This window comes from Cyrtonyx montezumae, unplaced genomic scaffold, assembly GCF_038088225.1.
Source record: "Cyrtonyx montezumae isolate F1298 unplaced genomic scaffold, pur_monq_1.0 scaffold_34, whole genome shotgun sequence".
Lineage (NCBI taxonomy): Eukaryota > Metazoa > Chordata > Aves > Galliformes > Odontophoridae > Cyrtonyx > Cyrtonyx montezumae.
Genome location: NW_027072039.1, coordinates 3,746,100 through 3,773,831, shown reverse-complemented (window position 1 = coordinate 3,773,831; position 27,732 = coordinate 3,746,100). Strand labels below are relative to the sequence as shown.

The 27,732-nt window shown below is 39.3% G+C and overlaps 1 protein-coding gene across 1 annotated transcript in view; it reads right to left on the bottom strand.

The window, feature by feature from the left end:
* The window catches only part of SUSD1 (sushi domain containing 1), a 37,363-nt gene extending 10,023 nt beyond the window's left edge, over nt 1-27,340 (bottom strand). Inside the window, exons 1-12 of the mRNA XM_065745185.1 lie at nt 27,208-27,340; nt 26,275-26,388; nt 25,461-25,616; nt 24,654-24,806; nt 23,741-23,917; nt 22,051-22,230; nt 20,774-20,953; nt 12,569-12,663; nt 10,811-11,000; nt 9,827-9,921; nt 8,535-8,721; nt 466-559 (exon numbers count right to left, since the gene is read on the bottom strand). Coding sequence (XP_065601257.1) covers nt 466-559; nt 8,535-8,721; nt 9,827-9,921; nt 10,811-11,000; nt 12,569-12,663; nt 20,774-20,953; nt 22,051-22,230; nt 23,741-23,917; nt 24,654-24,806; nt 25,461-25,616; nt 26,275-26,388; nt 27,208-27,289 — 1,703 coding nt within the window. The 5' untranslated portion in view covers nt 27,290-27,340. The remainder of the gene's footprint in view (nt 1-465; nt 560-8,534; nt 8,722-9,826; nt 9,922-10,810; nt 11,001-12,568; nt 12,664-20,773; nt 20,954-22,050; nt 22,231-23,740; nt 23,918-24,653; nt 24,807-25,460; nt 25,617-26,274; nt 26,389-27,207) is intronic.
* Between the last annotated feature and the right edge of the window lie 392 nt (nt 27,341-27,732).

Genomic DNA, 27,732 nt, shown 5'->3' with positions numbered 1-27,732 from the left:
CTGAAACTAGATGTTTTCTGTTTAAAGGAAAGGACAGATGCCATTTCTAGAAAGCTGATAGTATCTGTATCCTTTATCCCAAAACAATGTTTAGTCTATAGGATCCAATCACAGGAAGAGTAATTCTTACAGCAGTTACCCTCACTATTTCCATTATTATAAACTTTCAAATGTTTTCTGCTTCACTGCAAAGTGAGTTACAATTACTTTCTTCTTTTACAAACAGCACTTAGTAGGATGCATATCCTTATTCTCTAGAAATATACTTTGACCGTAATACTCTAGTACGGAAACACTATTCCAGAACATGAATAAATACAGACTTTGCTCTCAATTTCCTCCCACTACTAGAAAAAAAATATATTGGTTGCACTAAGTTACTCAGAAAACAAAAACAAAAAGCTCCAATTTGTAACAGAAGTCTACAGAATGCTGTTTGAGAGGGTAAAGAGTGCAGAGACAGACCTGATGGGTCCATTTCGATCTTCTGCTTTCCGGAGTCGGAGCAATGGTGCAGAACCTTTTGCTGCAACAAATTCTATGTCTGGAAAGGGGGGTTCTAAAAAGCAAGCAAATGACAGAGAGCTTTTAGTGACATGTAGGCATGAAGATTTCAAAATACTCTTTCCCAAAACTTATTCTATCCACTGAACTTCAAACCTCAAAGGTTCAAGTCTGCAGACAACAAACAAAAGGAACCTGGTCAAGTAAACACGGGGCAAGTAGAAGCACAATAGCATGGCAATGCTAATTCAGATGCCTGCAGTGAGGTATATGTACTGTTTGGAAAAACACAGATATCCAAGAGTAATGATAGCCTGCCCTGAAATGAGAGAGGAAAGACTGGTAGGAAGAAACAGTATTTATTAGACCACACAAAATGCCTAAGGAGAAGAAAAACATAGATCTCTGGGCATACAGCTCATTATGAGAAATAAGTCTGTATGAACAGAGGAGGATCCATTTGAGCCAAAAGCACTTTCAAGAAAGCAACTTCCTTAGTTACTGCATACAGTCAGCTAGCAATACCACGTCCCTTAAATACAATTTTGATATGGGCACAGTGCTCTGATATGTACTACTGGGAGTTTGCAGCTAAGCCAAAACCAAACAAACACTGCCACTGCCAATTTCAGAAGCAATGATGGCACTGACAGAGATTGATGCTATGGAAATGGAAATAGCTGATATTAGACTTTATGGGGAAATGAAGAGATCTTCAGTACATGCAGCTGAGAGAGCAAGTGTGAAGTCTGTATACTACCTACCTGAGAAGTCTGAAAGAACAAGCTTGGATATTTACAGGTACAGCTAGGCTTTTTGAACACTCATCCATCTAGCCTCTGATGTGCCAAATGCAGTGCTTATCTGCAGAAAACCATACCTTTGGAAAGAATAATCAACATCATGGAGACAAACAAGAAAAGCACTGCAGATTTACCAAAAGCAAGTCATCTCAGGCAAGTCCTTGCTGAGATGTGAGGACTTTTCAAGTAGCTGGAATTGAGGCATGCAAACGTAAAACTTAACATACAAGTAAATAATCAGGGCAGTTACAGAAGAATAGAACTGGCACAAAAACTGTAAGGTGGGTTAAGAACTGGTAAATGCAGAGCTAGCAAAATACGACATGTTGAAAGCACAAGGACTTGCACTCAGAAAGATCATTACATTTCCTCCGAGCTCAAAGAGATTAACTACTGAGACACTCATATTGTAAACAATTGTGGTGTAAAGTCCAGGTGTGTTCAGATAAATTTGAGGCCCCAAAAATGTTAGATACTGTACAATTAAAGTAGTACGGAGATATGACAGAAGAACTTAAGTCCTGAGAGCTATTGTTCTGAAGAGATGCAATTTAATAGCATAAAATACAAGGTGACATGGGGTAACTAGCATGCTTTGGTGTTGTTTGGCTCTATTTTTTAAGTTTATTTGAATAGTGGTAGGAACATGTTAGTACAACTCAGAATGAGTGTTAGTCATCAGAATGGCAATGGAAAAAATAAGCAGGAAAACATAGCCCTAAAAAGCAGTTCTCTGTAACACTAGAATAGTACCAGCACATGTATATAGGGTTCAAGAGAGCTCACTTCACTGCCATCTGAAGTTCCAATCATCATTCAAAGAAAGTAAGTCAAGCCAGTGCAGAGGATGCCTACAAGAACTATCCTAACAATGGAGAAACTGTCCTACAAGAAAGAACCAGAAACTTGACTTTGGACTTTGAAAAATGAAATCTGAGAGCTTACATGATCTCTGCTTTATATAAGACTGCAGCAGTATGAGAAAGGAACAACTGAAGTATAGAATGCCCAAAGTAAATGCAACAGGACAGTTGGAAGGGACTTCTGAAGGCCATTCAGATAGCACACTAGTTTTAAAGCTCAGCATCTTTTCCATTTTTCGTTGCTGATAAGAAAAATTAATTGTCAAGCTCAAGACAACCTCCCTGCTTTAGTATGAATAGGAAACAGCTTTCAACAACAGAAACTAATGATAATAAGGACATACAAAAGGCATGGATTTCATTTATGCTTTGGTAATCTGAAAGGGAGTTATTCTACATATAGTATTTGCCAGCTATAAGCTCTTAAAATATCTTTCAAAAAATTCAATATTTGAAAAAAAAAAAGATCTAAAGCCATCATAATGTTCTTATCTACAAATGCACATGACAAAAATCCTGGAATAACAACAGCTAGAGCAACCAGAGGGAGAAGAACATCGCTGATGTATGAATATTGGCAGTAGACCATGAGAAGAAAGCAAAACTCTCCAACGTGTTCAGGTGCTGCTGGCACCTGATTTTTTTATAAGTACTCACCGTGTTTTTTTTATAGTTTGTTTCAGCTCTCTACCTGCAAAATGGATTAATATCTGTAGCAGCACCAGGAAAATGCAACAGAACATAGCAAGAAATATAAGCATATCCAGAGGCAATCCCACTCTAGTACTTGATCAAGCATTAGCAGCCCAGGACTGCTACGACATTTAATTGCCAAGCTCCTTCTCCACAATAAAAATCGCTGTGCTGAGCCTCTCTTTGAAAATGAAGCCAGGCTCCAGCAAAGAAGTGCACCTGTTTTCCAAGTGCAAAAGTACAGGAAAACAGCACATGCCTTGAAGCTGGACTGAAAACCTTTCATATTCTTCACAAAATGCTGGAAGCATTAATTAACACAAAAACCATTTCATAAAGAAACAGTTATTTTTTTTCTTTAATCTCGGAAATGTACCGTTTGACAGACATGGCTTTTGCCAGCACTGTTTATTGCCACAGCCCAAGACTGCAATTGCAAACTGCTGTAGCATGAAGAAAGTTTATGAAATTTTCCACTAGTGGTAACAGGAATATTTAATACCTTTCTGGCCACCTGATTTTATGTGCAACTCTGAAGCAGTAATTCTAGGACAGCTCGGTGCTACTTAAGCTATATATACTTCAAGGTACATAATAATAGCAAGCAAAGTTGTAGCACAGGTTTGTCATGTACACAGATATGTCAAAAATGGATGCACAAATCCATCTCTATCCCACTTTATATAGCATTACAGATAAAACCTGTTGAATTAGATAACTGGTATCTTATTAAACAACCTTTGTCTGGGGACAGTATATTCCTTTTAATGCTCCACGTTGTTATTTTGTGCTAATGGCATAATAAAAATGGATCTAAATCACAAATTCCAAGAACAATTAGTAACTTTTGTCAGGGAAATCAAATGGGAGATTCCCATTTTGCCTTGTTGTGATTTTGTGTTGGTTTTGTTTGTTTTTAATGGTTATTCCAAGGCTTTATACCCAATAAAATATTTTACTGAATTTTAAAATAATGTAGTCAATAAATGCTGCTGTAAAATATACTCAAAAAAAAAAAAAAAAAAGCCAGAGGCATTGATTCAACAGAGAAGGTTTTCTACTATTTATATTACTGTCTGAAGAGTAATTAAGTTTACACATTTCAGTACAATTCCTTTAACAAAGAGGAAATATTTTACTTCTTAGAAAAACATTATTAACAGAGGAAAAGGAAGAAAGGAGGGGAATAAATCAAGATCACATCTACAGAAAATGATGACTTAAATCTCCTTTAAAATACTGTATCTTAGAAATGGAAAAGGTAGCAGGGTGCAAGTATGTGTGTATGAATACATAGCTTGAAAAGGCCTTAGGATCTACCTTCCTCCCCAGTGCAGCCTATTCTTCAGTTGTTTCTTTTTGCATTTCATTCAATTTACTCTACATAAATGAAGTTAACTAGTCAAGGAAAATAACAGATGATGCAGGTGTATTACTACAAATTTGCAAAGAACAACAAGCACCTAAAGCAATACTACAGAGCTCCCATCTAGAAGATGGAAGAGATTAAAATAAGTCTTTCAGTGAGAGTGTAAAGCACAAGCTACAGAGCACAGACTACATCACTGACATAAAGTGTTCTGTAAACAGAATGACAAAGGTGTTGAGAATGAGCATGATTTCATGGATCTTTATGAAAAAATAAATTCTTTTTATTTAGGAGATCAGAAAAAAATACTTAAAAGTAGGGTTTATGTGAACTTAACTGTACATTTGAATGGTCTTTGTATAAATGCAAAGTGAGCACATGAAATTTACATGACCAGCGTCTCATTTCCTCCTTACAAAAGAGCAATTTTCATGCTCAGGTTTTCTTCACACCCTTTTTCTCTGGAGGTGTATAATGTGCTGTGAGAGTATGAACTGCCATATCACTACAGCTCCAACAGTCTTACCACTTCCTCACTGAAAGCAGATTTGACTTTTCCCTCTCCTTTTCCAGATGTTAAAAAAAAAAAAACTTCCTCTATGAAAGAAAGTGTAAAAATTTTCCATCATATGACTGAGCATTTAGTTTAGAAAAGATCTTCAAAAATGATCAAGCCCAATGTAGAACGTTTTTCACCTACTAAGTCCAAAGCAGAAAATTCTAGATGATTATACACAGTCTGTATGAAATTCATTCTTTTAATTCAAATCATCTCCTTGACTCCCTGCTTGTGAATCTACTTTCCAACTTACACATTCATATGAAGTGTGAGAGGACACACATGCAAGGGTCTGTACCCTGCGTGACATGCTGGACTAAAGCAAAAACAACAGCATTTGAGAAACATGAGAACTACCTCAGCTGTTTGAGATGCACAGGTCATAAGCCAAACCTGACCAAATCCACTGGAATGTGCATGATACAAATACATACAAAACCATAAGAAGTGTGAAAAGCATGCATACTACCTACTCAAAATATAAGTGATTCTGAATGAAAATTAGAGGGTAGAAAGAGTAATGAGAAATCATCATTGAACCTATTATAATCTATTTATATATATATGTAGATCTTATTTTTATATAAATATAGATCTTCCCTATTCAGTAACTCAGACATATTCATATAACTCAGACTATTCCTAGTGCCTAGAAAATTTGACTTACAGGTATAAAGCCCCAGATCACAGTGATCAGGTCTAAACCACAGAAAAGTAGACAGATAACATAAATCATTACGAATTAACATCCTGAAGACCAACATTTTGTCACACATGCTCCTTAAAAATCTATCCCAAAACAGATACCAGCATCATTTTCATGTCACAAATGAAAAAATTACTGTTATTTAGAATTTGGAAGTGAAAGCTCACACAGACCAACTTTGTTTATTATTTTGTTTTTTAATCCCTTGGAAGTAGTTATAAAACTCAGTCTTTTTAAATTCATACGTGAAATCAAGTAACAAAATTAATAAGGGCTTGTCTGAGCATGCCTCCATAAATCAGCTACAAAGTGGAAGAACAGCAGAATAACTCTGACAGAAATTATGAAATACAAAGTATACTCATAAGACATATTCCTCCTCTTCTTTGAAAAAAGACAAGAGCTCCCTCCTTGATTAAAAAACAGTCTTGTTACCATCATTTTACACCTACGATGTAATCACTGGCAAACCACTTTATAATTGACTTAATTTCCTATCTTGAGTACACAAGGGCTGACAGCTCACCTAAAATAAGACATAAAAGACTGCGTGAGATGTCTGTTACTGGAAGTACGAGAGGAGCAGAACTTCAATGATCCATGAAGCATTTGGTAGACTATATTTACCATCCACAAGATGTTAGGCAAAAACAACCATGTGCTCAGCCCAGAAGTATTTTAAAAGGATGTTTCTTGCCAGGAATTGAAACAGGCTTTTGAGTCCCAAATTCTTGTATCTTTTTTTTTTTTTTTTTTTAATACTATGGATGCAATATATACTCAGTTTGGATATATAAACTGAAAATGGATTTCTCAAGAGGCATTTACAAGTCTTCCTTTTTGAAGAAGCTTTTCGCAAGTTCTTACATTACGATTGCATTTTGCAACAATCTGAAGAACTTACACAAATTATTGGGAAATTGAAGCTGACTGTCCAACCATCAGGGATACGACTCTTGACAGGATTTGAAACTCCACAGGTACAGCTTCCCATACTCCCAAAATGTGAGAAATGTGTGAAAGCCAAGGAGATGCCACATCTATCACACTGTGGATTTGACTCCTCTGGGAAACAGACAGACTGAATGTGCTTTCGTTAACAGATGCTATATGAAATCTTAAGACAATAAATGAAATTGCTTCCAATAAATTAACAGTTAAACATATGTGTGAGTCTCAGCTGCTTTACAGTCTCTGTTTTTAAGGCATATCTTACTTTATACAGTACTGTTTAGTCAGAAAATTACCACAGCCAGACAATGCTTTCCAAAGATAAGCTGGCAGAAAAACTGAGATCATTCCACCCACCACAAAAAACAAAACCATCTGGTTTAACAACATACATTATTACAAAATAGATGGACAAATGAAGAAGCAAATTATACACCTACTGTAAAATAATAAATAGTTATATAAATTGTTTGTAAGTTAATGCAATGCTCCAAATAGAAGGCACAGAAGTCATAAGGGATACTGCCAGTAAAAACATTTTAGCTGTTTCTTTTTCATCTCAGATTAGCTGAAATAGCATAAAATGTAAGACCTTATTCAGCTTCTCCTTACTTGGTGAATTTGCAGCATGATCACTCTTGGCACAGTAATTTTGCGTAGCATCTTTTAGATAAAGATCCTAATTGCAGAGGAATTTCTACCTTTTATTACTCACTGAAAGAAAACTGCAATACATAAGATGTCTTATGTGGCAAGCTCTCCCTTCAAAATGGAAATGACCTAACTTTTATGAGATGATCTCTTCTATCTGGAGCTAGGTACATTTGCTAAGCACTAACTCAGTGGGAAAGGAAACATGCCAGCTGACAAGTCACAAATATCACTTTGTACAACACCTACTGCACAGTGTTCTCTTGAACTTTTCTGGGTAAGTGACTCAACATGATCCAGCAGACTTTCAGAACTATGATGACAGACTGAAGAGGAACTTCACTTTGCCTCTACTCTGAGTGTGTATTTCCACATCCAACCAAACTCAAAGACAGGTAATAATTAGTTTTCACAAATCTACATATACTCATGGATGCTACATTTGAGTCACAGCAAAGTAACTTATAAGACATGCTAGCAATCCTGGTCATTGTATACCTTAACCAGTAATTTCAGGAAAAAAGAGATGTTTTGCCATTTGTGAAGCTTAAAAAATTACAGTTACTTTTAAAAACCTTCTAAAAATATAAATATCTAAAACTTCTGACCGCCAATTCCAGTAGTCAGAAGAGGACTGGTTCCATCTAGTGGCTGAACAGAGTTACATGCACCCAGATAGTTCTGAGGATTCTTCCCTGACTATTTCAACTCGTGGTCCAAACAGGAAGAATGGGCACTAGCACCAAGCACTGCACTTCACAGGAGAATAATAATAACCTCATGCAGAAAGTCTGACAGTATAGGCATGGTATAAAAATTTTCTGAACAAAAGTAGGTGAGGAAAGAACGTGGTTTTTTTTTTTCCACAGCATTCTAGTACCATGCACTTGCAAAAATATTGAAGTTGAGTATCTTCTGAGGGTTCATTTGTTGCTCAAATGCCTTCCATGTTTTGAATTCTGCTAATTATATGTGAAAGGATCTCTCTGAGGTACTTGCAGGATTCTTTGTACTTTGGACCCACCAGTACTACTGCAACTGCTACTTCAGTAGTATCTGTTGTGCTAAGGTCTCCATGGTGGAGAGAACTTGCATGGAAAGAGTAAGTGACCTAATAGCAGAGGGAACTGTCCTTTTCTCCCCTAGGTACCAACCCTGCATCTAACTCACCAATCCATCTTTTCCCTGGTGTGCAAGAATGACACTTCAAAACACTGCACTCCATTTCTCCCCCTCTTCAGCTGCTGTACTGCCAACAGTATTAAATCCGTGAAAGCAAATATGAATGAAGAACTTTTAAGTATAGAAGGACTTTTATTTTTTTTTTTTTTTTACAGCCCACCATACAACACAGAGATGAACAAGGCAATTTCACCTGCATCTCTCATACCCAACAGTCCTTTTGAAAACACAAAAAATAAATGGCAGGTCCTACCTGTGATTTGTGTTGCCATGGAAACCAGCAGTGAAAAATTCAGAGCTACCATGGAAATATTAACAGAGTAATTGGTGCCTGGCTGCAAATCAAAACAAACTTCTGGAGCTTGCTTGCGTGTGGTAAGGCTGAAGGTCATTTCATGCAAGAACTCCTTCTGATACCAACGCTGGCCTTGCACATGAAACTGTAATCAAACAATCACAAGCATGCACATTGCAATGTTTTAATATATCACTTACATTTAATCATGTCACACTCTAAATAAGAAGGAATAGCAGGAAAACACTGCAAGTGGCAAAATTCCTGGCACTGACAGTTATTCAAATGTGTAGAAAATCTGACAGGTATAGACCCTCTCGTTGATCACCTCTGACATTGTGATAGTTCTGCTTCTAGTCTGTCGTTCCTATTTACTGCTAGAACCACGACTGCCCTCAAGTCTCACTTGCCCCCTAACACACAGGTTTCTAGTAATGGTGCACTTTCATTGCCACTACATTTTCATGGTGCAAAGTGATGCATGACAAAAGTAAGCTCACATGCATACATCTGTGGTTTAACAATAAGTAAAAATCAAGAATCTTTGACATATGCCAAAATGACAAATCCCCTCCAGGATTTTTTGGAAAACAACTATGCCTCCAGGAAAATTTACGGACCCACTACTTTTATTTCAGTTGGATTTTTGTTTTGGTAGTTTTGTTGTTGACGTCCCTAATGATCATGAAGTTATTAACTTAAGGCTTTTCCTGATCATCCTATTCATCAAAACTAAACTGTTTTCAGTATTTTGTTCCTGCTGACAGTCTTTTAAAAGGATCTTATGCCTTTAGATAATTAGTGAGCATCACCTAGAATGTGGAAATTTAAAACAGCAGCAGGTTTTCAGAGTCCTGGTAGAGATGGCTCACAAGGAAAAGCCTTGTCAGACTAAGGGCAGCCTGGAGGGACATCACAAGGTGGAGTGTACTGCCTGGAATGGGACCAGCCTTGTCTGGGGCCAGCGTGTGACAAAGCTGAAGGTACAGACAGGTAAGGCAAAAGATACCAACAGGGAAGATACAGATAAGGAACAGTAAAACAGGGGAAACAATAAGAAAGAAAAAGGTGGCTTGTTTCTGTTTTGAATGTTGCTGTGAAGCTTACTCCCTTTTTATGAGAAACTGCAATAGTACAAGGAACAAGTGACAAGTACCTGAAAAACTGCAGGTTATTCACATACATGAATGATATAAAGTGTTTCCTAGGGTGGTAAAAGAGTCTAAGATAAGATAAGGATTATTACTTACTAAGTATCTGTCTTCTGTATCAGCTCCCCTGACATTTCTCTGCCATTTCAAGCAGGTATCATTAAAAATCAATACGTTATTGAAAGCTTCCTTTACTGTAGAAACAATAATAACAGAGAGAAACTTTATTACAGAAACTTCACATTCCCCAGCAAATTGAACGTGAGTGGATGAAAATAACACAGTAGAAAAAAGCACAAAAATGTTCCCATGAAAATGGCTTCTGGAAAAACTCAAGCATGGTATTCAGGAAATCAAGACCCAAATGAAAGTACAGCGTAATGACAAAGATCCAGTGGTTCAGAGCTTCTGATGGAAATAAAGTTGTTAAATCATTTCTCACAGCTGCTGTCCTTCAGGATAAAAACTCTTGAGAATAAAAAAAAACCCAACATTTTAAAGGCAATTACTTCTCAAGGTCTGTTCCCTTACTATTAATATGTCAGAAAGCAATCATATTTCCATAAGCAAAATATTACAGAATTCTACAGTTAGAACATACCTTCCACCATGTCTACAAAGCTGCCAGAACATCGCTCATCAGTGCTAAACAAAACACAAGCACGTTGTCTGTAATGCTCATGTCACTTAGGTCAGTATCACACAGCTCTGCCACAGTGAACTGTCTCACAGAACTGGTTATAAAGACAAGGAATGGAAAGCAGTGAGCACCGTGCCATAGACTGGCAATGCCACTGTACCAATCCTGCCTAAGTCTAAATACAAATTCTGAAAAAGCATGTTTCCCACTTTTTCTGAAGAGCACTTACTGTCACAGCTCTGAGTATAGATTCAGGGACTAAAGTGAGCAGAAAGAAAAGCACTAGCAAAATAGAGACAGCGATGACAGTGGATTTCTGCAGTGAGCACAAAGAACGATCTCATCTAGCAAACGGTTGTTAACCTCCCAGCAACAATCAAACATTTAACTCTTCACCAGAGTAAATTCATCTACAAGCACAGCAGATACAAAACAGAACCTACCCTTTGTTTGAACTGCTACTGAAACTGAGACAGGCACGTTCATGGAGGAGATGGCAGTGATATTCACCACGTAGTTGCTGCCAGAGTTGAGGTCTAAGCACACCTTTGGATTATCTTCACTCGTAGTGATGTTAAGTATCACATCTTCTGAGAATGTCTTTTCATCCCATCTTTGGCCAAGAATATGAAACTATTAAAGGGTTAACAAAAATTAGTTTGCAAGAGGTTGTGGCTCTCCAAAATTCAGAACTAAGACTAGTGAATCCAAGTGTCACACATACTGCATCAGCCCAAATACAAAAATAGGCTTGTGAACAACTACTTTGATGCAATTAGATGGCTTATTTACTAAATTAGGCTTGTAATTTCTTCTGGCTCTTAAAACAAATTATATGTTTTATTTCTACGATAAATAAAAGGAATCTTTAACACAGATTAAAAAACTACCACCAACACAGAAAGTAAGCTGTAAGTAAATGCTCAGTGTGCACAGTATGCATGAAACAACTTGCTACTCTGGGTTTTTTTGTTGTCTTTTTTTTTTTTGTCTAGTTCTTCCCTCTTGCCCTGCAGAAGCAAAATTTAGGCTACACAACAGTAAAATACAACCTTTCTGCTGACTTTCCCAGAGCTGTGAAGTAAAAATCTGGTATTTGTTTGAGGTGAAGAGACAGATTAAGCTTATCTAGTTGAGCTCAAGGCAGTCCACTCCAGACAGTATTTTGAACTTTACCACATCAACACACTGTCCTTCAGTTTTGACTACTTTGAAGTGTCTTGCTGAGAACCAATTTCAAGCAGCAATACATACACAGATCACATTATCTCAGGCATCCACAGCTTGCCAGGTACCTCAGGGTACAATGAAAAACACTGGCTTTGAAATATTAGAAGTTAATTTGGAACTTGTTTTCTTCCATCTCAGTGTAGCTCAGTAAAAGCACTCAAACTAAAACAGGACTCGTTTATAACGCATCAGGAGAAAGCCAGGTTGTTTTCCAAAATTATCACCCTACCTTGAAATGCTTTTCCACATTAATTTCCCCATCCTTTTTCATTCTTCCACATTTGGACATGCTCAAAAAATAACCTCTCCTGGTCTGTTTTTATTCCTAAAATATGACCATTCTTGTTGCATTTTTGTTTTGGATGTGAATAATTACTGACTGAATGACTTGTTTTCAAAAATGGACATTTTGATTTTTATTCTTAGGTTTACAGGTGGCAAAAAGTAGTAATTACAAAGGTTGTTTTCCACTTACAAGAAAATCGGTTATAAGAATGTTCAAATGATAAGACAGTTGAATCCCTTGAGCATGGCACAGTGCTACCTTGCACTTGTTAAACAAGTTACATCCCATGTCTGCAAGTGATATACTGCTTGCTTGAAACATTTACATCACAGACAGGGATAGAGAGCAGACTGCAATGTTTCCCATGTCTGTGTGACCACCAGCTCTGCAATGGAATTTCACTGAAACATGAACTTGTGCTGAAATGCTTCTTGTAGTTTCAAACAGGCATTAAGATCCAATACAGGAGTTAGATCCAACAGTTTAAGTCTTTCAACTAACATTAGGACAGGTATATGTTCCTTTCCTAGGAAAACCATGACACCTAGTCACCTTCAGGTTTCCAGGTGGTTCAGTGGGAAAACTGAGCCACATAAACAAAACCCACAGAACTAATCTCCACTAATGACTCACCAAAATTAACTAGAACAAGGCTTCTCTCAGCCTCAAATACTGCCCCACTTACCATGTAAGTCTTCTGCACTCCCAGTCTTCCAGTTCTCATTTGCCACTTCACACAGGTTTCATTGAATACGGTCAAATTACTGAATAATTCCTCCTCTGCACGTACACAGAACAAAAATAGTTGTTATTTCTCACACAGATCTTGATATGTTTGGAGCAACATTTTACAGCTCCACCTTCCCTGTTTCTTTTACAACGGGTAAATAAAACAGAGCAGGCAAAAATTATGTGGCAAGCTTTGCCTTGCCTCCCCTATGGCAGCTCCTAAAATCAAAATACATGGTTAAGTGAAAAAGCATGTTCTGACCTAATTTTCCATTCACAAATGAACCTGAAGAAGTTGCAGACCACTGAATCTCATGCATTAGAAATCACATTAAATAGCAAACAAAGAAGTCAAACTGCTTTAAAAGATCTGCTGACAAGTAAATGGGGTACTGACAAGCCAACTCAGAAACAAACAAACTCTGGAAAGCAAAACAACACTTCTCTGAATGCAACAACCTACATTTTAAGAAAGCTTCTGAGGAAGAGGCTTCTTTAGCTAAATGAATGTCTTTGCTCACTGTTGGTTTGGGCTTTCTTTTTAACAAGCTATAATAAATAAATGACACAACCACACTAACAACTTTTCAGATTTTCATTAGATGAAAAGGAAGAAGTGCACAGAACAAAGCATGCAGGGAGTATAATTCTAGCAACCAACAGTAGAGTCCTCTGTGTCACCTGTGTTCATTTACAAACTCAGAGTTGGTTTGTGTATGAGAGAAATAGCACGGTCAGAAAGATCTACTCATCCATTCTTTTTATAGTCAGTCCTCTCGCTGCTGTCAGATGCAGAGCAGTTGCCTTCACATGACAAGACAATGAAATATCTTCCCAGAGCTAAGAACATAGCTCCCTCTGGACACATTGACAGTGAAAGTATTTGATCCTCTCCTTGTTTTCACCAGCCTTCAAATATGTCACTGCAAAAGACTGGCGTATTTTCTTATCAGATTTACTACATGAACAAGTCCATACAAATCCAAGCTGATGCTGATGCTGGTCCTAAGCTAAGAAGCCCTTACAGGCTACTGAAAGCACAAATGGGATTTATATGACAGCCTTGGTTGATTCTTCACAAACACTCATGCAGAGTTGGTGCAATGCCCTTCAGTAAAGGCAGGCACAGCTCCTCCTCTGTAAGTCCACTTCATTACCATTTCATGGGGGACCCTTGTTGCACAGACATTAATCTATTACTGAAATAAGTGAATATAGAAGGTTAAAAAAAAAAACCACACACAAAACAATCACTGGAATTGCTCAGCAAGAAAATCTGGCTGTCAATCAATGAGCTTATAAAATATTCTGTATAAATAAGAAAAAATAAGGAAACACATCTTACACAGTGGCCTACTTGGAAGGAAGCAAGCAGCAATAGTAGCATTTTTTTTTCTGTAGCAACATCTATCTGTAGCATCAAGAGTTCTGCACATTTCCAAAGGACAAGGCCACCATGCACTTACCCACAGTATAGCTGACAGACTTTTCCAAGCACTAAAAAAGCCACTTTGCTCAATTAGCATCAAGGTTACCTTCACAACACCCATCCCATCCCAAAGGAAAGGGACCTCAAACAGCACGCAAGTGGCTGAGTATCAGAGCAACAGGAAAAAAATCCCTGGTTGAGTCAGACACTGCAAGGCAAATCTGGAATAGGGCTGAGAGACACAACTGACACCTGGCTGTCAGCTTCCAGGAAGGGCAGGAGCTGGTAAACAGAGCACAAATGGAAGAACACAGAAAGGAAGAACAAAGAAAGCAAGCAACAGAGTGGTTCAGCAGTGCAGCGAGATCACGGGGGGAGAAATCATGCTATGAAAACCACAGATACTGACTCTGAAGAAGAAAAAGAACTAGTGAAGGTCAGTGTCTTCTTTACACCATTTTTAAAAGCTTTGCTAGGAAGAAGAGTTTCTTTCTCTGCTTGAGTGCATGGAAAAAACCTTCATATTAATTACAGCCAGTACATAAACACCTGCCCCATCACACTGACCTTCCGTAACCCAGTGCTGATGCACCCATAGGTCTTCAGCCTCCATCAGTTTAGGTCCCAGTGCTCAACTACTATTTGCAGAACCAGAGTGAAACATAATAGGCAGACAATGTATGTCCTTAAAATCACGACTTCTTTCACATATACCATTCATTAGTTCTCCTTGGCTGAAAAAGCACTTGACTGCCACTGAGGTGAGCCTGAGATACACTTTACCAGAGAGCTACTCCTGAACTTGCTTGAAAAGAAATGGTATTTACCAGCATGCTGTCAGAACCAGCTCCAACCTGCCATTCTGTCTTTTGCCAATAGCTAAAGGGACATCCACACAGGCACATCCACGTACAGACCATTTCTCACTCACCCATGCAATTAAGGAGAAAAGAAATGTTGTCTTCCTTTTTTCACCTTCAACCCTGTGAAACCTGTGAACGATGCTGCAAATGCCACCTGCTGCTAACATGCATCACACACGTGGCACGTGTTTGGACAGACAGTATTTCAAAAGGGACTTCTGCTCAATCTGCTTCAAGGCACCTGTTTCACAGCATACAGGTAAATCCATTTTCCATGGTACTTTTTGCAGGTATACACAGAATTTACTTCAGAAAAAGATACCTTCAGCATTTGTACCATACCTGAAGGGCAGCATGATGGCTTTTTTAAGAGGTTTGTTCATTCTTGCATCCAGTTTAATTAAGGTTAAAAATTTCAACATGTTTTCACCTTCTCCCCTGAAGTTTACACAGAGGAAACCCACAAAAACAGCAAGACTGTAGGCATAGACAGCCACATAAGGAGACAGAGAGCTTATGATTTACTGCTTCCCTGGTCTAAAAACATTACCCGAAAATAATCATGAGCAGAGTAATTCATGTACTGAACAAGACTACCAAAAACATGAAGAGCTTTGACTGTAAGTCTATTTACAATGTAAAGACGAATCAATCAACAGTGTGAGATTAGATGGCATTACCTGGACTGGGACTAGAAATGCACATGATCTACTCCACAGGTCAAAGAGGTTCTGTAGACTGTTATGTGCCATCACAAGCTGGTTTCAAACAAACAAACAACAAACAAACAGCCTGAACAGTTGTACCGAGCAAAAAACTATACTTATTTTATTTACATATCACTGTGCCATGCATTGCTTTGATCTAAAGAGCAGCACCTCCTGAAACAGACTCCACCTGTGTTTTTCCAGGCAGACAAAGAAATTATCTGATTGCCACATGTCTGGATTTGACATATCCAATTAGCCCTTTTCAAGAACTCAGGTCCTGTTCACTGATGACTATAATTATCCTAATGGTTTGATGGGTTCCTTATTCCTACAGAACCGTGTGTTTTGAATCAGTGCCCACAGATGTGAGTGACACCTTTTCTATTAAGATCATATCTCCTGGCATGAATTATTTGCACATGGCTAGGAATAAAAATTAGGAGGAGAATTACATTTAAACCATTCGCTGACTTATGGAAATTACTGATGCTACCAACATAAACACATTCCAGCTGTCTTTCTGTATCAGCTCTTTATTGTACAATTGGAAATGTAAGAACTGACATGTAGTTAGAGGGGAAATCAGCCAGTGGGAACATAAAGCACAGGAGAAAAAGGGAAAGTGGAAGCAAGTGAAAAACAACTCCAAATGAAAAAGCGCATTACCAAAACACTGCAGAAGGGGAAATCAGTACTTTCATACTTTAAAAAGTCTTGGAAAAAAGAGTAGCACAAGGTGAGGCTGGACTGGGCTTTGAGCACCTTGATGGAGCAGTAGATGTCCCTGTTCACTGCAGGGGAGTTGGAGTAGATGGTCTTTAGAAGTCCCTTCCAACTCAATCAATTCTGTGATTCTATGAAATCAGGAGTAAAATCTGAACATGGAAAAACAGGGCAGGATCATCTTTTCAGCTGTAACTGCAGACCTAAAGCAATATCCATGCAACTAAGGGGGTTTCAATTACACAGGTGTGGAAAATCTGTCATGTCTTCTCTGGACTGATTCATCAAGCTGCTCTTCTTTCTGTGCCTTCACAAATCTAAAGAAACATTTATAAAAAATCAACAAAAACATGCCACCCCATAGGATTTTCAGTGTTGGCATGCAATAGACATCTGGGACATAGCTATATTCATAACATTAAAGTTTAAGAAGTCAAGACATGCAGCTAAACACTATTTGTAGATAGGGAGCCACAACACAGAATTTAAACAGGAAATTGATCTTTAAGAGAAAAAGAGACAGTTCACAACACACTGGGTATGAAGCACTGCAAAAAAAGAGCATGCACGTACAAAATTAAGATACAAAAGAAGCTCCAACATCAGAATTAGGTGCAGTGCATGCTGGTATGGAAAACAGGAGCTCCACTTTGAGTTCCAGGTTCACAGTATGCTGGGACTGAATCTGTGCATAAAAACCCCCAAGCTGCTGACAGCCTGCACTGCCTGACTCTGCTCTGAGAGGCTCTCACAACTGATCACTAAGAAATCTGTGCTGCCAGACTTGGCACTACAGGGGAACAGGGGTCAAATTTCCCCTTTTGACTACCAGCAGTTATTTCCTGCTGCCTGAGTTTTGGAATGCTCTGCAAGAAATGTGCACCACCAAGCTGGGAGGAAGTGACAATTTGCCTGGGGGTAGGAAGGCCTTACACAGGGACATGGGAAAGGTGGAGGTCAGCCTCTTCTCCCACGTAACAGCGATGGAACAAGAGGGAATGGCTTCAAGTTGATCCCTGGGAAGATCAGGCTGGATATTTGGAAAAATTCCATCTCCAAAAGAGTGGTCAGGCACTGGAGCAGGCTGCCCAGGGAGGTGGTGGAGTCACCGTCCCTGGAGGTGTTCAAGAAACATGTCAATGTGGTACTTAGAGACATGGTTTAATGGAGAAATATTGGTGGTAGGTGGATGGTTGGGCTGCGTGATCACAGAGGTCTTTCCCAGCCTTGGTGATTTGGTGATTCCTTGATTTTTTATGTGGCTGATTTTTTTAGGGCAAATTCTTGTAGGAAGATCAGCTAATAAGGGAAAACTCCCATAAACAAGGATATCTCTAGGACTTGGAAGCGGGAAATTGGAAGAAGGGGAAAAGAGGACTCTGCAAACAGAATCAAGAGAGCTGCAATAGGCAAAGGGACTGTCTTCCTCAAAAATACCCCTAACATTTGTCCAGTTAACATATAGAAGTGCACCAGACACTCACCCTTCTGTGCATAAATTCACCCCTTCCTGACGGAAACAGACTGGGAAAAGCACCAGCTTTAGAGTTGCATATGATATTATGAGCAAAGCAAGCCCAAAAATACCCACCTCACCATAATTGCTTCTAAGTTGCCCTGCATGTTCAAGAAGCAAGGTCTCAAAGTTAGGCTGGATGAGTGTATGTACATACCAGCATATCCATACACAAAGAAGGAGGTGAAAAGATTTCACATCACTGTTCTAGTCCTTCTTGACATTTAATTAACAAGCACTTGTACCCAAGCTCACTAAGAGACAGAACCAACTCCATTTACTCTTTCATTTCAAATATGCTCCAGCTCCTCTTTCTGTCCTTCTCTTAATAAGAGTTACCCCTAGAAACATGGCAATGGCTTGGCACATACACTGCAACACTGTGCCTTTTGCAACGAGCATATTCAAGCACAGATTCAGGAGCAAACATCTCAGATACAGCCAAGGCACCAATTCTTACTCCTGTGATGAATCCACTCTACAAGAAAAAGCAGAGTGGGAAGGTCTGATTTTATGAATTTCCATTTAATAAAGAATGCAAACGTAATTCTTATATTACCATTTGTAACACTTTGTGATCAACCTGTCTAGATAAGATAAACATTACTACCAGAACCAACTCAGGTTTGACAATTTCTTCTCCAAAATTCTCATCGAGCAGAAAACAAAGCTTCTTGTTGTAGACTACGTTCTATTCCACTGCTGCACGCTATAGCATGCTATGGCTAAATCGCTTTCCTGAAACAAACTAAAATATTATTCCCACAAGAGTATCTTATTTTCCCTCTAAATAGAAGATCCCAGATTTGCCAAGTAATTTCCTGCAACAAAAATAAATGAAACCACAGATTCCTACTCCACAGAAATAAAAAAAAGCTTTTCTAGGACAAGCTGTACAGGATGCTCAGACTTATATATTCATCTTACTGGACAGTGAGTATTTAACTGCTGATAAGTTCTCTGCACTTCATGCTCTTGAGTTTGCATGAAGGGTTAGGAAAGGAAGTCTGTACTTCAGCTGACTGAATTTCACTGCTGATGGCTTATTCCATTCAGCATCTCTAAGAAAAATTAATTACTAAAAGCCATTTTCAAAATATTTTAAGTAGATAGTATTAAGTGTTCATGAACGCACATATATTCCAAGGATTTCAGTTAAAAAAGAATGCAAATAAAGGGCATTCCATCACAGTGTCTGACTGAGACATTATTATTTGTCAAAAGGAGATACTTGGAGGAATTCTTTCATTTCTTCCTTACTTCTAATGAGGTTTTCTAGGCAGTAGAAAAAGAAAACTGTTTTTCTTCTTAAATTATAACAAAATTTATTTAGGAACGTTGCATGGTTTTCTTTCATTATAAAGAAATACTGATTAATCATGCATACCTTCAAGGTGATACACATCTGAAAGACATAACCACTGAAATTTCATTTCATTTGGAACTCACTTATTACCTCTAATGAATGTTAAAAATAGAAGTTTAAGAAGTTGAAAACCTTTATAATTTCTGTTTCAGATGAGCCTAGGCTAGCTAGTTTATTTAAAAAATATATGTTTTCCATTCCACTTGTATATAGTGTAGGTGAACCTGGTGTAGGGAACCTGCTTTGGCAGGGGGGTTGGACTCAATGATCTTTTGAGGTCACTTCCAACCCCTATGATTCTGTGATTCTATAGCTACAATATTTTATTTTATTTTTTGCTGTCTAACCTAACATCTAGAGCTGGATTTCACCCTTCTGTCTCCTACAAAGCCTCTGCTGAAAGCTACAGTAGTCCTGTGCATGCACTCTGCAAGTTTGGGCCCTTCAAAGCTTCGCAGTGCTCAAGGCACCTCCTGGCATTGCAGAGACTTCTCCACCTGACCAGCCTACCCTGTCCACACAATGCTCCCTTCAAAACCAATTCAGAAACCAGAGCCATGCAAATTGCCTACATCAAATAAGAAATATGACTTCTAAAAACAGCCATTACATTTTTCCATCAGGGGTCTATAAAAAGTGAGAGAAGCATCCTTCTGTGTGCTGATTTTATGTGATGTCACATGGTTCACATTCATGGTGAACGGCCAAGACACCAAGTGAGGCAACAGAGGCATCAACTGGCAATGCTGTGTAAAGGTTTGGTCTGTGAAGTAGTAGCAGTCAAAGGCACACTTCCACTCCTTCTGGATAACACATGGAGGAAATAAAGCTACAGGAGATGCGCTGTCATCTGCAACAGACAGCACTGCTACTTAGAAAAAAGAGCTGAACAGTCACAGAGATCCCACATGGCACCTCTTTCACACAAAGAACATTTGTGGAGCACAACCACCAAACATCTGCTAATTCTTAACTATTATTAAAATGCCATTATCGCTTGTTTCCAAGACCATGTAATACAGACAGCACCTTCCTCACAAACCTCCCTTCTTAGCACTCATTCTTTTGAAAGAAAAAGCTCTTCAACTGAAATTCAGAGAAGCAGATTTGGCAGAAAAGGAAAACCTAAACAAAATTTATTCTGGGTGTTAGGAGGGAAGAAGAGGAAGGACTTCTGAAATCCAGCAGCTTTACTGTAACTGTCCTCTGCAGCAACATTATCAGGCCCACAGCAGAGTACTATTAAATCCCATCTTCTCGACTCTTCCCTGCCTTCTAACACTGAGGATTCAGTGCAGCCATGGAACTCTAGTCCCTTCCTGTTTGAAATAAAAAGCAAGGCAAGGCAGCTACAGAAAGATCTAACCATGACCTCCACAGAAACTGCTGTATGTTTAACACTCTTTTTTTTTTACTTCAAAGTACTATGATGTTCTATATACTGCAAATTAAAAAGGGATTTCTTTCCTTCTATCCACCCTGCCTCAAGAACAGAAATTAGAAACTATTATTTAAATAGCACTCCTCACAGGAATTTCCTACAGTAATATTTACCTTTGCATATGTATGTAATATTCTCCCACTTCTGGTCCAGCGTGCACTGTGAAAAATTCCTCCCTCCACTGAAATAATATCCTTCTTTGCATTTATAGAACACTCTGCTCAATAGAGTGGTAGAATTGTCCCAAATAACTTCTGTGTGTGGAATCAGCAAAGGTTTGCCACAGTCTATTTCTGGAACAGAAAAAAAAGAACAACATGATAACAAAGCCTAAAAATGAAAACATGCAAGGAGTGTCAAAGAGTTTAAGCAAGAGATGTGAACGATCCCAGCAAATAACACATCAATTTTTTACCTCCTAATAATTTCTAGAAGCTAGATTTGACTTTTAGGACCTGGAATTTCATGACTGATAAGTTTCTAAAAGAGTGAAACATTCATTCTTCAAGATGAATCATAAAATAAAACAGCATCCTGTTTAATAGTGGAGAAGAAGAAACTAATTTATCTTCCCATAACACTTTCTTGTCCCCCATGCATTATTTATTTATTTCTTATCATAACCATCACTAGCAACAGCAGAGCTGAAGAATGACACGTAATTCAAGGAGCAACAGCAATAACAGGGTTACATCCCCTTGCCAGTGCATGATTTGCATGCAAAGAATATGTTCAACTTACATAAGGGCAGTATGTGATGAGAGGCAAAAATTACCACTCTGTAACTACAGCTGTCTGCCCACAGCCATCCAGTAATGAGACTGAAAAGCAAAGATGCAGCAGTACTTGTACGCATAAGACAGAATACCTTCTGGACAAGAATATTAAGAAAGATTTTAATAGTAGGGAAACTATGTTTGATCTCAAAGAAGAGAAGACCCAGCATTACTGGACTGAGCTGATGGGACATTAATTGTCCTGCAAATGGAGTGAGTATAATTGTATCTGTGTAAAAATTGACTAAAGACTGTACTGGACCACAATTTTTTGGGGGGTAAAGCACATTTTTTAATGTACCCTTACATTTCTTCCTAACGAAGAACTTGGTGTGCTATCCCAAAGTTTAACGTAAAGAATACTGAGAAAGTAGAAATTTACTGCAACTTTGTTAGCAACACAGATATAAAAGAAATTGCATGGCTGTTGTTCTGTGATTACACTTCATCTCTCACAACACCACGTAAACCACATACCCACATGAAGGTGCCTCTTAACTGATGACTGCATGGCTGCTTTAATGATGTAAGAAAGACAACGTTGTCTAGTATGTAAGACAATGATGTCTGAAGCAATATCTATCCTTATTAATCTGGAGGCAGCCTTGATTTACCTTTGCACACCAGATCAGCACCATCCCATTGTCCTCTGGCATTGCACACTGCAGTATGGTTGCCACTTGCGATAAAGTAACCATGAACACAACTGTAAGTAACTTCACTTCCGTATGTGCTCCCGCTTACAAATGCTTGATGTGCATTTAAGACAGAAGGTGGAACTCCACAATCCACACCTATGGGTAGAAAGAAAGAGGAAAATCAACTGTTAGAGTATGTCAGAAGCCAGCATGGCTGTACTCCTGTTTATCGATTTATTTCATCATTAAGAACTAATCTTATTTCTGCAATTATCCAGTCTTCCCTCAAGTTCCCTGTGACATCCCCCTGAGACTGACAGAGCTCTATCTATTCCAGAGCTGCTTCCAAACAAAGCAAGCTATGCCTGCCCCTCCTTCATCTGGCAGCACCAGTGGCCAGAATCATCACACAAAATAAGCTTCTAAATTACCATAGGAAGAAAGATAAAAGACAAACTTGTTGAATTTGCTGAACAAAAAGACACTGCATCTGGCCAGGAGAAATTCTTCAGTTAGCAATGATGAAAAGTCATTGGGGAAATTGATAGAGCTTAAAGAACAATTATTCAAGGGTGTTTTTACAGATATATAACTATAAATAAAAATAATAAAAGAGAGAGTCATGTTAGTTTCAGAAAAGGAGAAGTCTTGCTTGAAATCCAGGAAAAGACCTTGCAATGCAAAGAGGAAATACTTTGTCTTTCTGACTCATGGGCTGTTTCCAGGGGCTTTATATGTTTTATTTCAATTAACTACTGGAAGTGTGCTGAGAAACTTCAAACCTGATCTGCTGTTTGCCTGTCAAAATTTTAAAAATGTGACAACAATCTCTCAGAAAAGTATTAATGAAAAAAGGTATCAATAGTTCAGAAGAGCCACACTTTGCAAGGTGTCCTTCAGAAAGCTCCTCAGACATCAGGCACATCTTTTTCATTTTTTATTTCACTGTTCTTCTATCAGGGTGAAAAAAAAAAGAAAAAAACAAGAAAGAAAAAGAAGAAAACCTTACTTAAAATTCCTTTCTTTTCAATATTCATGTATTTCATTACTCAGAAATAACTGCTACCAATAATCTAGACAGAATCTTGCCACTGTATGCAGCAGTATTTCAACAAGATGGGCAATCAGAATACCGAAGCAAACTGAGCTTTTAAGAAAGCTCAGGGAAAATCTGGGGATAAAGGGTGGTACGAAGTCTCTTTTGCAACCTTCAGACAAAGCCTCACAAGATATTTGAGAAGTTGGTTCTTTGCTCCCGAGGTCACTGCTTCTTTCCAATTCAGTGGCCTTACATACTACAACAAACTAGGGGTTTTCTGAACATATAAAAGAACACACTGCAGCATCTGTAGAAGTGTGACAGACCAGTAATGAAGGTGCCATTATAAAAAGAAGAAGAGGTAATGTAATATTATTATATGATCACTGAAAAATAAGGTTGCTTTTGCAAGAAACCTTTATAAAGAATCCTGATAACGTTGTTTATGCTTCACGTGGCATCCTGGTTGCAAAGTAGATTCAAATTCACAAACATCAAAACAGTTAGAATAACCTACCCTTTTTTTCTCTATTATGTTTTCTGCCTTTTACGAGCACACTTCACAATCCATTTAAATCCTGAGCAGAGAATTCAAGAAACGCATAAAACTACAAAAGCTCACTTCACCTTTACAGCTCAAAGTGGCAGGCTCCCAAACTTCGTTCTCATTGCAGTACGAGGACTTTCCCTCATCACTGTAAAACCCTTCTTCACACTCATAGTGAACCGTGCTTCCTGGTACCAGGCTGTAGTTCCCCACAATGTACCCATGCTTCATTTCAGGAGGGGAGCCACATCTAATTTCTGCAAAAGATTGGGATAGAAGCTTTCACAGCACAAAAATCACAGCACGTAACCAAAGCAAAGCAGAGCACTGTAGCTGGCTAAACTGGGTAAACCAGGCAGTGAGTTTCACCAACAGATCTTAAAACAAAGAGCAGAGTTAGCAGCAAGGAAGCTCCTTCCACCTGTAACACTGCTAGCCCTTTGCATCTGTTTACATCTACCCCAGAGAACAAAGGAGGAGGAATAGTTTCAAAATGAAAGGCTGTTTTTTCCCCCTCCCAGCAATATAAGCAAGAGCAGTTCAATCAGGCAGGTGGCATAGCATGTAACAGATGGGTAAATAATTGCTTTATTATTCCACTCTCCAGGCTTGTCTTACTCACTTGACCTTTCCCACCATCCATTTAGGTCCTCTTCCCTTCCCTTCAGGCACTGTGATCACATAGGCAAATGGTTACAGCGTACTGCTTCCCTATTTAGGATCTAACTACATCATCTTTATAGAGCTAGCTTCTCTGGAGCTGCACACCTGACCCACAGCTGAGAGTCTGTAGCAATAACATCCCATGCTGGAAGTAACATCCAGGCACTGCAGGAACAAGCTGAATCCGAGGAGAAAAAAAAGCACAGTGGCTCAAGCCCATGGAGAGGGCTTCTGCCTGCTGCCTGAGAAGCACAGGTCACTGCAGGTGCTACTACATCACCAAAAGTCTGATTTAATCTCCTAGCACAAACAGCATCCAAAGGCTCTCACCTTTGCATGAATCAGAGCTCCTGTTTGGATGAAAAGAACGCTCTCCATTTTCTAGTTTATAACCATCATTGCAGTAACACTCGTAGCTTCCTTCAGTATTGATGCATCGTGCATTGTAACCACACAGCCCAGGCTCCTCACATTCATCTATATCTAAAAGCAGTACAGAGAAAAATGCACGCACTTTAAAACAGATGATTTATTTCTGATGAATCTCCAAGCTTAAAATAAACACAGCCTCCCCTGAAAGGTTCTACATATCTTCTGTTGGCTCTTCTGGGAAACAAAGGACCTTATCACGCCTGGCACCCAAGCATCTGGAAGGAGGAGATGCAGAATTCTGTGGTTAACCAAACTTCAAGTTGATTTCTGACCTATTTCACCTTACAAATAGATTCTGATGCATTTTCTGCTTCAGAATCATCAGAGAAATCCCATTTCAGCAAATACCTTAATAACAAGGGTTTACGCACTCAACAAGGAACAGCATAATATTCCACATTAAACTAAAATACAACATTTCAGAGGGAAAGATAAGCACTGTACCTTCTTACATTTAGATCTCCTTTTCTGGAGAGGTCCTTGCTTGAGTGTGATTTTGCAGCAGAAGTTTATAATAACAGAGTAAAAAATGAAAAACAGAACTTTTCATAGCTGATAGAGTTTCTGTGTCAAATAAGTGCATCACACAGCAGAAATTATTCTGATACAGCTTTGGAAAGTAAGCTCTAATGGGATAAGAAAGACTTTTGCAACAGAAAACAAGAGTTCTGTACTCCTGCTGGCCAAAGTTCCTGTGATGCATACCTGTGCAGTTGGTGCCATCATTGGGAATGAATTTCTGGTCGTTGTTAGAGGCCCGAAATCCATCCAGGCAAACACAGTAAAAACTTCCATGTGTATTATGACACAGCGTGTGATTTCCACAGATCTTCCTGGCTCCTATCTGGCACTCATCCTTATCTAAAAGCAGGTTCACAAACATATTAGAGAGATTAAAAATTAGAATATCCTCTGCTTTTCTTTCATGAATGGAGGTCAGAGGTGAAGGACCTTTCCTCTAACCAGTGCTAAGCTATTACACCAACTCAGACACAGGATTTGACATCAGCCTCTTATACACATATCAATTTCTTGTGTAAGATTGTACCAGATGGGTGATATCAACTACAGTTTTTTAAAAAAAAAAGGAATGTTTTTCATAAGAAACACAGAAGCTTAATAAACCTGCGTGTATTTGCACGCTGTTATTAAGAATAGACTTTCAGCTTACAAAATTTAATTTTAATTGCTCAGTATCCTGAGATAGCTGGAAAAAAGTCAGAGTAGAATGCTGATTTTATTATTATTTACTTTATTGTATTTATTTTATTATATATTTATTTTATTATCTATTTTAGACTAGCTCTCAGTTCAAGAATACTCATTTTGAAAGGAATACTTAAAATGAATGTGGGTTTTGTTTCTTTTTTGTTTTTGTTTTGCTGGATATTTGACAAAAAATACGAAGTAAACCACTCCACAAAACGGCAGAGGTCATACTTTAATCTGTAAGGTTACCCAAAAAGGATATTTTAGGGATGTACATGGCTTCTTGCTGTTTTACCAACACACAGCCGACCTTGACAATGGGTTCTTCCATTGCCCACAAATCCATAGTTACAGATACAGGCGCTTTTTCCTTCAATTTGGTGACACGTAGCATGGACGTGGCAAGTTGCACAGACGTCTGAAACTGACCAGAACAAAAAGAAAAAAAAAATTAACTTTCAAAAGAGAAATAAGAGCTATAACTCTGGTCTGCAGCAGGTAACTAGAACAGTCTTATGTGTAAAAAAAATCCATCCTGATCGAGAACACAGAAGAAAACCTTACCTCCTCCTAATTCAAACTCGAAGGCAAACCCACAGACACACTATTTGGACACGTGCACAGAATAATAATTAAAAAAAAGAAGACTAAACAAGGGAATTCTTCACCCATGGACAGCAAGCCTGCTGCATCTCCATGCGCTTCCACCTGTTTCTACCCATCGGCCGAAGGAGGTGAAGGCGATCCCGCTCCCACCCCATCCCCGCCCGCTCCGCAGTCATAGGTTCATAAGGTTGGAAAGGAGCTACAAGATCATCTAGTCCAACCATCCTCCTATCACTATCCCTACCCAACTACTAAATCAAATCCCTTAGCACCTCATCTAAACGCTTCTTGAACAGCGCTAGGGATGGTGCCTCAACCACCTCCCTAGGCAGGCCATTCCAGTGCCTGACCACTCTTTCAGAAAAGAAATGCTTCCTGAGGTCTAATCTAAATCTTCCCTGGCGCAACTTGTGGCCATTCCCTCTCGTCCTGTCATTACTTATCAGGGAGAAGAGGCCTACCCCCTCCTCACCACAACCCCCCTTCAGGAAGTGGTAGAGTGCAATAAGGTCTCCTCTGAGCCTCCTCTTCTCCAGACTAAACAATCCCAGCTCCCTCAGCCGCTCCTCATAAGACTTGTGCTCCAGGCCCCTCACCAGTTTTGTTGCCCTTCTCTGAACACGCTCCAGGGACTCACCCGGCTGCCCCGCACCGGGCGGCAGCGCCGTTAGCATCAGCATCAGCAGCAGTCCCAGGGTCCGGCTGCAGCCTGCTCTCATGTCCCCGCTGCCTGCACATCCCCCCGCGGTGCGGAGGGAGAGAGCCGCAGCCCCGAGCCCTTGCCCGCAAAGCTTTTCTTTTTTTCCCCCCTTCTTCTCCCCCCCCCCCCCCCACTTCCCTGGCACAGCCCCTTCCTTCCACAGGACGCCGCCTCTGCCCCAGCCGGGCGGGTGACAGCGCTGATAAGGGCAGCCCTGTGGTGGCCGGCCTTCAGTGAAGTGGGGGGGATGGGGGTCAGCATGGAGGAGAAGGTTATTTCTGGTTACTGGGAAAGGGGAAAGCACGGTGGGAACGTTGCCCCCCCCCCCCCCCCCCCGCGCACAGCTCAAGGTGCTGCTAGGTGGGCACCTTGAGCTGTGCAAATCCCCTGCAAAGGGAATGAAGGAAAGCTTTTGCCTTGTTGGGCATCCCCGGGGTACAGCCGTGTCCCCAAGTGATATTT